General features: G+C 41.3%; 1 protein-coding gene across 5 annotated transcripts; it reads right to left on the bottom strand.

The window, feature by feature from the left end:
• Positions 1–7,469: 7,469 nt before the first annotated feature.
• LOC134187972 (E3 ubiquitin-protein ligase HACE1-like) lies at positions 7,470–11,240 on the bottom strand. 5 transcript variants are annotated; one of them, XM_062656154.1, is made up of 10 exons: positions 11,145–11,240; positions 10,869–10,996; positions 10,373–10,465; positions 9,920–10,021; positions 9,494–9,687; positions 9,351–9,430; positions 8,726–8,787; positions 8,496–8,660; positions 8,258–8,327; positions 7,470–7,919 (listed from the first exon to the last, which is right to left on the bottom strand). In XM_062656154.1, the coding sequence occupies exons 1-10, from the start codon at positions 11,158–11,160 to the stop codon at positions 7,630–7,632; spliced, it is 1,200 nt and encodes a 399-aa protein (XP_062512138.1). In that variant the 5' UTR covers positions 11,161–11,240; the 3' UTR covers positions 7,470–7,629. The 5 variants fall into 5 exon arrangements, with proteins under 5 accessions (XP_062512138.1, XP_062512137.1, XP_062512140.1 ...); XM_062656153.1 differs by having other exon boundaries at positions 9,351–9,433; positions 11,145–11,239; XM_062656156.1 differs by having other exon boundaries at positions 8,273–8,327; positions 9,351–9,433; positions 11,145–11,239.
• Positions 11,241–13,346: the final 2,106 nt, after the last annotated feature.

Raw genomic sequence — 13,346 nt, 5'->3', positions numbered from 1 at the left:
GACCCCTTTCGAGAGGTCGACTCAATTGTAATTTGTTGGCGATAAGAGTCAAATGACTCTCGATTTTGCTCCCGTACGCGACTAAAAAGCAAAGAAGACTGATTCGTGACAAACGGAATGAAAAGGAAAAGCTAAAAGAAGAGAAAAGTCTGTTTTTTGAGTTTCCGCGCGTTACTTTGATAGAAATTATTGCTACGCAACCATTATCACGTGACTACGCAACCATTATCACGTGACTACGCGACCATTGTGACGCGACTATGTCAGTAAACGAGTGAGACGATTGAAGCGTGAACGAAGAATTGAAGACAACTATAGTATTTTGCGTTCAAATATTCGAACTCGGCGTTCAGTTACCCGATTCAGGCAAGCAATTATCCGAATTGAGCGTTCAGCTATCCGATTTGGGCATTCAATTATCCGATGTTCTGTCCTAATTAGAAGTAAGAAATATAGAAATAATTATTTTAGTCGCACATTTCTTTCATGACGTCTTTCTATGATGCTCACACACGTTGCAGCTGAACAATAAATGATTGATTCAAGAAAGGTGGGAAGGCAAAGTAGTGAAATTCGAGCTCTTGATTAGCTAAATACCCGCTGCGACGCATGATGGACTGTTGCATGCATGCTAGCACGCAAGACGCGCGATTTACAAAGTATGCGGATTACACCACGATTGACGGAGCAAGGCGTTGTTGTAGGCTTTCTAGATATGTAGATTTAGTTCGCTTACAACAGCTTAGACCTCCGTGAAAACGTGGGACGCCAAGATTAATGCAAAAGAAATTATCCTACAACACACGCTAAAAATTCACGCTAAAGTCAAGATTAATTACAAATTATTGCGTCTATACAGCTGATGAATGATGATATTTGAGCAGCTGCCCAACCGCAGACTATGTAAGTTATTTAGTTGCACAACAGCCGTAAGCAACGGATAATTGAACGCAAAATACTTTAGAAGAGCAATTGAAAGTCTGTTTCCTGAGTTCCCGCGTTTGTTTGACAGAAACTATTGCTAGGAACGCAACCATTGTTACGCGAATTGGTTAAGACAGAACACCATCGCTCGCCAAACACAATGCTAACCGAGCATTTACTAGTAAATAAGTTTAATTGACGAGCGAAGCGAGCCTCTCTCTTGTCATGTCAATTGAGCTCGAGGTATATTATATTTATATATTTATATATGCGTAAGTCAGCACTTGTCATATGGATTTACGGCAAAACGGAAGGGGCTTGCTAGGCCAACCACACGTGCGAAACCACATTAACATATACACAGGTGACAGCTAGAACACGTGGTGTAACAACCTAGTGCGGAGGAGGACTGGGCAGGACCGGGCACGAGTCTAGGTGCTAATAACATAACATTTTAGCTGATTAGTATGTGTTGCAGACAAATTACATCAATATTATGCAGGGATAATAAAAGCACTGTCAACCACTTGCTGAAAGTAAAACAACACTCCATTCCAAACCCTCAAGAACAATTCTCAGTAATGAGCGGTAGAGAGAAATTTACCAGACTGGATTTAGCAAACACATACCAACAAATGCTACTAGACAAAGTTTCAAGAGAAATGGTCATAGTATATACACAATCATCGAGAGTTATACAGGTACCTTAGACTGCATTATGGAATATCATCAGCACCAGCATTATTCCAAAGAGCAATGGAACAAGTACTAGCGGGTTTGGACCATGTGGAAGTATACTTTGACGACATCTTGGTAACGGGCCGAAATGAGGAAGAGCATTCACAAACATTTGCTGAAGTATTGAAACGACTGGAAGCAAGTGGGCTTAAATTTAGGAAAGAGGAATGCCAGTTTGTCTTAGATAAAGTCGAATACTTAGAATTCAAAGTGACAAACCTAGGAGTGGGCCCAACAGTGCCAAAGTGGAGGCAGTAAAATAAGCTCAAAAGCCAAGAAACACGACACAGTTAAGCATATTTTTGTGACTAGTAAACTATCATCGACAATTTATTCCCAACATGGCCAACCTCTTACAACTTCTAAAAGACTTGCTTAGTGCGCAGAAGTCAATGACCTGAACTGCCATCAGAGGCGAAGCAGGCATTTGAGATTATGAAACAAAAGCTAGCGATGGCACCTTGTTTAGACCACGTCCATGCAGACGTACCTGTGTTGCTGGCAACTGATGCATCTCAATATGGAGTTGGAGCTGTACTACAGTATAACCTCGGTTATCCGAACCCTGCGTATCCGAAAAGGAAATGACGTCACTAACCCCTCTGCGCAAGCGCAGAAACCTCGTGGGAGTCGAGCGCCGCACACGTTGTGGGAGTTATGACAGAAAAAAATGAGTGCGATCCATCAAAGAAGCGGCGTAGGCGTACAGTTCTTACCATAGACGAGAAGGTGGATATTCTCCAACTGTTCGAGGCATCGTACCTAACAGCGATTGCCCGGAAGTATAACGTAGGTAGGTCAACGATATCTGACATCAGACTCAATAAAGAAAAGATTCTTTCGTATAAGAAAGACATGGTAGAAATGGGAATGTCCCGACCAGCAAAAGTCATGCGAGTAGCGGATGACTCAGAATTAGACAAAGCTGTCTACGCATGGTTTCAATACAAAAGAATGGAAGGTATGCCGATCACTGGTGCGATACTCTGCGAGAAAGCAGTCTGGTTTAACGAGAAAATGAATGGTGAGGACACCAAATTTACAGTTAGTTCAAAATGGCAATGGTGGTTTCGTGGGAGGCATGGAATAAGAAGCCTTTCAGTTCAAGGTGAGAAACTGTCTGCTAATGATGAAGCTGCTGAAGACTTTCGTTCCACTTTCCAATCGTTTGTTCAAAGTGAGAATCTCTCCTTACATCAAATTTTCAACTGTAATGAAACTGGCTGTGCTTTCGCTTGTTGCCAACTAGGACCCTGGCAGCATCATTTGAAAAGTCAGCAGATGGGTACAAGAAGTCAAAAGATAGGGTGACGATTTCTGCTTGTGCTAATGCTTCAGGAACTATCAAACTTCCACTGCAATTCATTGGCAAAGCACAAAGACCAAGGTGCTTCAGGAACATTAGGACTTACTTGCTCCCTGTTTACTACTCAGGCCAACGAAACGCTTGGATGACATCTTTTCTTTTCAAGGAATGGTTTCACAAGAATTTTGTTCCGTATGTCAAGGAGAAACTTTCATCAGATGGTCTGAATCCTAAGGCAGTCCTTCTTATCGACAATTGTTCAGCCCACCCTGACCCTGAGGAGTTGGTTAGTGCTGATGGAAACATTGTGCCAAGTTCCTCCCTCCTAATGTGACATCTCTTATCCAACCAATGGATCAAGGTGTTTTAGAATCTACGAAGCATCGGTATAGGAAAAAGCTGCTTCAAAGACTGATCATAGCAGATGAGATGGAAACATCAATTATTGACTTTTTGAAGACAGTGGACATGAAGATGGTAATAGAGTTGGTTGCAGAAGCCTGGGATGAAATCTCATCTAGAACCTTACAAAGATCATGGAAAAATTATACCTCTTTCCTCTAATCCTTTTGACTCAGGTAAGCACTGTAGCACTGACACAGATGAAAGTTATTGTAATATAGCACTGTAAATTTATGTGAAGGAAATGAACCAGCAGCTGATCTGACTAGACTGTACAGATGAGTTTATTGCCGACTTTGCTGCACTTAACTTCCAACTCAGTGCAAATAAAGTTTCCGAATGGCTTCAAGCTGTCTTGGGTGATCCTGGTGTCCAAACTTTTCCTGACGATGAAATCTGTGAAATGGCAAAGATTGATACTGCAGATGAAATAGAAGAAGCCGATGAAGCTGGAGAAGACACAGGTAGCACCTGCCCCATTAGTCATTCGGAAGCAGCTATAATGCTGGAACGGTGTCTAACTTGGATGGAATATCAATCTGAGGCTTCTGCATACAAAACATCGATGCTTCGAGAACTAAAATCAATTGCCATTCGTAAAAGGGTAGACACTTGAAGCAATCAATAGTTATGGACTACTTTTCCAGTCAGACTAACCATTAGAGGATGTGTGTGCATTGAGGTAAAGCTCTTTTGTAGGGTTATGTAACTGTTAATTAATATACAGCTGATTCTCCTCTTAACGTATTAAGCCTTCAAGCAATAGAAATTGTAACCAGTTGTATGTAAGCAATAGCTATTACAGTGTAAAGTAGTACAACAAGTTGCGTTGATAAACATGTGTATCATGCAGAAAGTATGGTCTGGGACTCCAAGGGGCTGTGTGGGACTCCGATGCTTCACTTATCCGACGTTTTTACGTATCCGAACAGCTTGTTGGTTGTCTCTGTCCAGAGGTGTTCGGATAACCGAGGTTATACTGTACTGCACAAATACCCGGATGTAAAGGAGACCGGTTGCATATGCATCAGGACAATTGACAACAGCGGAACGAAATTACTCGCACTTGGAAAAAGAGGCGCTCAGCATTAGATTTGATGTGCAGAAATTTTATTTGTATCTATACGGGCGTAAATTCACGCTTGCGACAGACCACCAACCATTGACAACCATATTTGGGCCTCATTCAGCTGTTCCACAAATGGCTGCTGCGTGACTGCAACGATGGTCGGTCATTATGTGCGCTTACGTTTATGACACCCAATTCAGAGGCTCAAAGAAGAATATTTGTTCTGATGCTTTGTCTAGACTAAAGTTGCCATTGCAGGGTGCATCTAATTTGGGTCAACAGCAAGTAACAATACAGGTATGCTGTGCACCAGATTCTAGTTTACCAATGACAGCTGAGCGCATAACCAAAGAAACCAGACGAGACAGAACATTGAGTCAAGTTATTAATTTCACACCTAATGGCTGGCCAAAACGGGTACAACCGTATCATATTCAAACGTATTTCTGCAAACGTCAAGATTTATCAGTAGAGCAAGGTTGCTTGCTGTGGGGTCAAGAGTGGTAATACCACCAGGATGTCATGCTGTACTCAGAACATTTGGCTATTTGCAAAATGAAGTCAGTAGCCAGAAGCATAGTGAGATGGCCAGGCGTGGACAAGCAGTTGGAAACAGTAGCCAGGCAGTGTATTGTTTGTGCAGCTTCACAGAAAGTACCACCTTTAGTAAGGGTCCTGTTCATTCATGGGTATACCCATAGGGTCCATGGGAACGAATTGATGTTGATCTAGAGAAGCAAGGCAAAGATCGCTACTTGTTAGTTATAGATGCGTACTGCAAGTGGCCTGATCTGTCTCCTGGGATCAGACACTCACACTGTGCAAAATCGTGAAGAAGTTGTACCTATGGATTGCCTCGTATACTTGTAAGTGACATGGGCCTCAACTAAAAAGTGTCGAGTTCACGCAAGACAATGGGCTACTGCACACGAGAACGCCACCGTACCATCCAACCTCGAATGGTCTAATTGAGCGCTTTGTACAAGAACTAAAGAAATGCCTCAAGAGAAGTGAGCGAGGGAACACACAGACAGAAAAAACAGCAGCAAGTAGACAATTTTCTGTTGTGTTATTGCTCAACTCCTCAGACAGCTACAGGTGTGTCGCCAGCAGAACTACTGTTTCCAAGAAAATTAAGAACTCGCTTGAGCCTTCTACACCCAGATTTCGCCAACAGCATAAGGGAAGGTCAGGAATGATAGAGCAAAAAGACAGATTTAAACTCTTGGAGCCAGGAACAAGTTATGGGTATTGAAAAAAAGGCCGAAACAAATTCAAAACCATGTGGATAGAAGGAATATTGGCAGAACGTTTGGGCCTAGTAAATAGCCTAGTTCAAGAGAAAGGAACCATGCAATTGGTTCATACTGACCACATCAGGAAATGAGTTGGGGAGCAAGAAAAGGAAGTAGCAAGAAAACAGCAAATCCTGGCTAAACTCAGAGAATGCATATGCCACCCTCATATCTGACAAGTAAACAACAAACGATTGCTCAGGAGTTTCGCGAAGAGGAGGAAAGAGTATGGCACCGCTACCTGATTCCAATTGCACGGAAGATCTGCCTGAAGGTGGACACGTCAATGATGAATTCCCCTGCACGAATTCGACAACTACGGAAGAAGATCAGGAGGAATGTCGCTATCCCCAACGAGAACACAAGAGGCCAGAACGTTTGAGGACTTTTATTGCTGAGGACTAATTCTCATTTTGTGTGTCGCAGTTTAGTTGCATAATATTGACAGCTGCTTAGTAAGGCTTAGAATTCATGGGGAGGGAGCGTGACTGCACGTAGTATATAGAATATATAAAATACCACAAGAATGGCCGTATCAAGAATGTATTGCCGCAGATGTACTCAGAACCAAGTGTCAAAATCCACATGTGGATCCTTGGTGGGTGACGCTGCAGATAGACGGAATCCCGTTGAGATCGAACAAGATACTGGAGCAGATGTTACTGTAATTTCGTATAGACTACTCACGACCTGATTTAAGAACGGTCAGAGAAGAGTGGCAAATGTTTGAAAGAACCGAGCCTGCAACCACTGAATGTCAGGGGGACAATTCAAATGTTCTTTTGGAAAAGAGTCAAAGAAATATCAAGAAACAATCTACCTAGTACAAGGACTTTAATCAACCTTTGGTAGGACGACCTGCTATCCAGGCACTGCACTTGATAGAATTCATCAGAAATATTGGAACCCAACAACAAGTCTTTACGCAGTATCCAAAGTTATTCACAGGCTTAGGCAAAATGAAGCATGAATACCACATTCAGTTGACGGAAAGATGTGAGCCATATGCTGCGTCAAGTCCACGCCGAGTTCCAATACGTACCTTTAGTCCAAAAGGTGAATGAAGAGTTGCGAATAACGGGAAAATAAGACATAATAGAAAAGTAGAAGGTCCGACTGACTGGTGTGCAGACATAGTTTCAGTTATCAAATCAAACAATACAGTCACAATTTGTGTGGATCTAACAGAATTGAACAAGGGAGTACGACGAGCACGCCATATTATGCCAAGTGTCGAAATGTCATTAATGCCAAAGTCTTTACTCGATTAGACGCCAACGCTCGATATTGCCAAATTCCGTTATCGCTTCGAAGTGCCAAATTGACGACTTTCATTACCCCGATGGGAAGATATTTCTCCAAGAGGTTACCGTTTGGAATCACTTCAGCTTCTGAGAGTTTGGACAGAGATTTAGAAAAATTGATAAAAATGGCAAGAGTAGAATAAAGGTTATGGTGAACAGCTGGAAAGTATAGTTCAGGTTATCTATTTAACCGATGTGTCGTACAAAGAGAAAGTATAAATGAAACGTGAAGGAGGTGAAAAGGAATCACAGACATTTTCTGTCAGAAGCTGTGTAAAAATTTGGAAGATCATGATCAATCCAGTTTTTTGCAAATATTGAATCAAGGTATATACACCAAGAGGGACAAACCTGAAATGAGGACGAAGGAAGCTCCTTTGAGGAGGATAATCTATCCTTGTAAAGAGACCATATTGGGAATGTAGCCAACAGTCGATCAAAAAAATGACTGAGAGAACAACACTAAACATTACAATTGACATCAAACAATCAAACACAACGGCAACACGTAGTAACATCAGTTCATCTAATAAAGCAAACTGTATTAATATCAAACCTCATCCAACAATCCAACAGTCAGTGCTCGACACTTCATTTCTCCATCTCTTCACGCACGGCAGCGTATGTAGGATTGGCCATTGAGTTACACGCTTCTAGCAGCTTGTCTGCAGCTGCCTTCCCTCCCATTTGCTGTGCTAACTGATCAAAGAGAGCCTGCACTTTGTCACTGTCGTCTGGTAAAGACTTGAGCTGCTGGAGTTGATTAAACGTTTTGCCACAAGCAGAACCGATAGCATACCACCTGCTAGAGCTGACATTCTGAATGGCACGTACAACACGAGACACCCAAACAGCACATTCATCTTCACTCACTGATGCAACTGACACAAAACCAATATTACAGAAAATAATTACAAAACAAAACAACTTGTGAATTGAAATAAACCAGACACATTTCACTAACTGTCTGATCGTGTGTGTGTGTGTGTGTGTGTGTGTGTGTGTGTGTGTGTGCGCGCGCGCGCGCGCACGCGTGTGCGCGTGCTAGGGTGCTCTACTAAGCTAACACAATTTAAATGATTAACATAAAACACAATCTGTCCTCGGTTCCCAAACCCATTTTGTGAGTTATCAAATCCTCATAGCCATGTACAGTGGTTTGCGACAACAAGACAGTATGCTTGTAAACATCTTGCAGCTGTTTCCAATTGAAGATTACTCTTTATGTCATTACCTGCTGCCAGTGACAACATCTGACCCTCCGCAGAAGTCGTGCGACCTTTACCAACCTGCAAGACAAGACAAAGAAACATTCAATCACAAAGACAAAGAAAAAAACCCAATTATTCCATCTCCTTCCCCACTCTGACTAGCTCATGCAGTTAGAAAGTCAAAACAACAATAATTAAAAAAGCAATATCCTACATATCTGCAAGCTCATAGTGTGCTTGTCCTACCTTCTCGCTGGCCACTCTGCTAACTGTAGCAAGAGCAGACACAAGACATCTTATTTCCTCCTCTTTCTGTTGGATCTCCTTTCTCAGTTTCGTCAATTCACTCTCAGGGACTGATTGGCTTAATTCTTTTTTGATCTTCCTGATGTCACTCTGCAGTTCAGCAATCTATGCAACACAAACACAACTTGTGACACAAATAACTATAGATGAAAATGTCATATGTTACTTACTGTCTGTTGGTCTTGATGTCTGATAACAGACACATGACCCTCCATATAGGGATGAGATCTCACTGTAAGACAAACATCAACGTCACTCAAACTGTGCAATTAACATGATGGTAATTTTACACACAACACACACACACACACACACACACACACGCACGCACGCACGCACGCACGCACGCACACACACACACACACAGAGAAACAAACAAGCAAACACCGTCAATATAATTCAATTAAACAACAAGCAATCTCAGTGTATCCAACATGACCAACAGACAAAAATTAACTAAAGACAAACAAAAATACTTTACACACTAAAAAGAGTGCAAAATGATAACCATACAGATATGTAGACGAGAAGACAATAGTAAAAGATTATTAACTCATTAACTGATTCAATTGACAAATGGACAGACACAGAAACACAAAACACACAATAAGACAAGCAGACACGTCACTTCAACCCAAATGTTGAAAGCAAAAGAAGTGAAAAATGGAAACCAGCACATCGATCACTACAATAGCTCGTCACACAATTAAGATAACAAGCAAATCTGACCTCACACCAAATCATGACATTAAGTCAAAGAAGAAGAAAGACAAATTAATTGTTTCCTTCACTTACATCTTATGGCTTCTTCCATCATCTTAATCACATCAATCAGACCACGTCGCTTAGCAAACTCTAGTGGTGATCCACGGCTCCTACTATCACACAATAACATCACGTTAGTAATATTATTGACTGAATGATATTGAATGTATCACCTCATATGTCGGGGATTCGCTCCATGTTTTAGGAGAACATCAACACAACTCACACAACCACCACGGACAGCAAACCACAATGGTGTACGATTACGAAAATCAATGATATCAACAGGAACAGAACAAGACAGAAGTCTCTCTACAATGGCCACATGATTCGCCATTGCAGCATGATGGATAGCCGTCTTTCCCCACTGAATAAACAAGAAACTGATAAAATAGTACAAGAATGCTTATGTTAGAACATGCTAAAGTAACAAACATTCCATTCAACTCACAGAATCAGACATTCAATAGAATGATCAATACACAAATTAAACACAAACAATAGAAAAATGAGTGGCTTACACTAACAAATATGTTTAATAAGTAATACATGCACAAAATACCATAGTATCAACTGAACCTTTCAATACTCAAACTCACACAATCTCCCATCTTCACATCAATATCTTTGGTCTTTAATATTATATTCATAATATCTTCTGATCCATCATCTGCTGCCATCATCAAAGCAGTCCATCCCCACTGCATACACAAGAATGTATTATTATCACTATTCCTCCATCATACACTACACATGCTGGAAGTCTAAAATAGAAAAGAAAGTAGAAAATAAAAGACAACCTGATAAGAAAATAACTTGTGCAAAATGTTCTCCAACAGTCCCAGTAGAATAAATAAAATAAAAAACCATATAATCTCTGCATGCAATGCATAACTGCTTCAGCCGGTTACAAGTCAACACTGCTGCATCTTGACGAGCAAGAAACAACCAAAACGTTGATTGTTGGATAGGATTGTTACATCTAGTTGATATCTTAGAATCTATCATCTTATCAACAACACATCACAATTTCATACACTGAATCAACTCACCCTGTCTCCCTTATTAACATCTGCTGATTTACTGAGCAGCAACTCCACCATCTCCTTTTTATTATTCCTACACGCTATCATCAGAAGTGTCTCCTATTTGAGATCAAACATCGTTCAGTTCATATCAATTAACATTGAATACCGTATTTCCAAAATTTAACAAATCCAATAAATAACAAATTAAAGCATCTTAGGGGATTTTGGCGCCCAAGATATTTTTCCATAGGCATCTAAAAGTAATTTGTCTGCAACACCTACTAATCAGCTAAAAAGTCAGTAGACACCACGTGCGCTAGCTGTCACGTGTGTCTAAGTCCATGTGGTTTCACAGGTGTGGTTGGCCTAGCAAGCCTTCTCCAAGTAATTAACACCTTCAAATGATGATGATCATGTTGTTCCACTATTATTATTCCCCAAAATTTAAGGAAGCTGTAAAATTGTAAAATTTTTGTTACTCACTTTTGATTCGTTAAATTACGAAAAATACGGTACACACATTATAACTCACAACACAACCACTCCCATACTCGTAACGTGTATCAATATCAACTCCCATTTTCAAAACATGCGTCACTGCCTGAATATCACCTCTTCTCACCGCTTGAACCAATACATCGTTCTTTTCTACACAGCAAACAAACAATATAACACTCCACCACACAAACAACTCACAAACGAAAGAGAGGCAGCCTAGAGTCGCGTAGGATCTACGGGTCAATCAACTAGCGGTGCAACGAGATCAAATAAAAAACAAACGAAGAGCATCACTTACCAAACAGTGACGACATGACAGCCTGTACTCACCGCGAACAAACGAACTGATGGTCTACAACAAAGAAACAGTCCCTTTAGAGTGACGTAGATATATTCGACGCATGCTCAAACTATTATATCACGTGACTATTTAAGACTTGTTTACGTTCAACATTTACAAGTACTTAAGCTAGAAACCACAATGACTACATACAAATAACCAACTACAACATGCACAATGACCACAAAATACAGATACGTCTCTTGTTGTCAACTTAACTTCACCACGATTTTAGTCGAGCCAATTTCTGGCCGGTGCAAATTTAGCATAATTGATGGCGTGTTTGCCCTATCTGGGCGTAGTGGTACGTCTGACATGCTTGCGCAAGTGTCGTGTTAAATTCAGTTGGTGTTAAAGAGTATCCGTGTTAAATTGAGTCGTTAAATTGAGTCGGACGTTAAAAACACTTTGTTAAATTCAGTCTGGCGTTGAAAAAACAATGTATCATAGTGACCTCAATCACTTGGTTACGCGTAGACTTTTATTAACACGCGTACCATTCGCCCCGACTGTTTTTAACAATGTACACTGTTAAAATTCAGTCAGATAGCGCGCATTAGACGCTGCTATCAATAGCAGACGATGAACATTCGGGTACAACCGAGAGTCACAGGCTCTTAAGGCCACGAGAAGGTTGTTGGGTATGACCTTCTTGCGCTCTTGCCCTCTTTCCCTTGTTTCTTGCATTTCCTGGTATTTCCTCTGCATTATGACTGCAACTTTGACACTCCACCTCGTAGAGAATTCGGAAATGGAAGATCGGCTTGCCAGTGCAACATTCCATTTACGCTTTCCATTGCGTCAACGTCAGAACAAACCAGAAAGGTAAGCACTAGACACAACAATGCTCGGACATTAGGCCGAGCAGACTTGATTCACAGTTTAACGTCCAGCTTTTTTCACGACGGCATGCGGGCGGGCGGTCATTGTTCATTATTCATCTAATATTTTAATAATAATTGCAACCTCGGAGACAAGGGTCCCGTGATGACCATCTATGTACCACAGGGCGGAGCACACTGTGTTGACATAGGATCTGCCGGATTCTAGTTGGTCAGAAAGGAATTTCAATCCTTTCTCTATGGTGCAAATGTAATCAGAATTTGGAGAGAAAAGAAAGCGATAGAAATAAAAAGTAGGTAAAAATAGATAAAAAGATAGATAAAAAGTAGGTAGAAGTATTGGATTGCTCGAAGCTTTGCGAAGTACGACGACACGTATGGTCTACACAGGACTGGTGAGGGCGGGTGTTCAAATGAACTGGAATGTGCAGAGTTTCCGCCGTCGAGAATTTTTTAAGCAAACCCTACCCTTCGCGTGCCAATTTCGGTTGCGAACGGACAAAAGACGTGGCCACGTATCGCGAGCACACACACACACACACACACACACACACACACACACACACACACACACGCACACACAAACAATTTGAGCTTTATATATACTAGATATTTACAGTTCTGATGAAAGTTTGCAGCATTTCTAACTAATGTATGAGAGCAGTTGCCACCGAAAATTTATCTGTGGGGGAAGCAACCAAATCAGAAATGGCCATCAGAAATGTCTTCTTTGTCTGTAATCCTTCAGGGAATTCCATGGCGTCTACCCTATTCCCTAACAACACTGTACAAAGGCACATAGTACCAAAATGTTCTAATAGGAGCCTTGCAGCTAAATGCGGGGTAATACGGTAGAAGGTAGCGCATGTCGAAAGAAACGTGTAACATGGATTCGGTGCAAATGCAATATCAGAATTTAGAGAGAACGCAAGCGCTAAAAGAGTAATTTTGATAAAAACACTTTGAAACGTTCGGTGAAAACGACACGTACAAAGGACTGGTAGGGGTATGTGCATGTGGGCGAATAAACTGGAATGTGCTCTGTTTGCGTGAGCAAAATATTTTACGCAGGTTTGACCCCTCCAGAAGATCCTGTGTATTCATAAAACGAAACACTGCTACGCGTATATATATAAGCATGCAAACGTTCGCATACAATCTCAGTCGATATATAGAGCACGGACGTCGTACCCGCCGTACCTCACTTGCATTTCAGACAGTATACTGGACCGATGAGTATTAGTGTCGGCTGACAATTGAGCGAGATGGCGCGGTCGTGCATGTGCTCTATATGCGCGCTTGAACCATTGGTGACCAC

Source organism: Corticium candelabrum, chromosome 12 (genome assembly GCF_963422355.1).
Source record: "Corticium candelabrum chromosome 12, ooCorCand1.1, whole genome shotgun sequence".
NCBI lineage: Eukaryota > Metazoa > Porifera > Homoscleromorpha > Homosclerophorida > Plakinidae > Corticium > Corticium candelabrum.
This window is presented reverse-complemented; position numbering and strand designations above follow the sequence as displayed.

Excerpts from the sequence above, each read along its gene's own strand:
- LOC134187972 (XM_062656153.1), bottom strand. Across the intron at positions 10,466-10,868 it reads GTTGTGTTGTGAGTTATAAT|GAGACACTTCTGATGATAGC; the intron begins GTGTGTACCGTA and ends GATCTCAAATAG. Across the intron at positions 8,788-9,350 it reads GATGGAAGAAGCCATAAGAT|TGAGATCTCATCCCTATATG; the intron begins GTAAGTGAAGGA and ends TTTGTCTTACAG.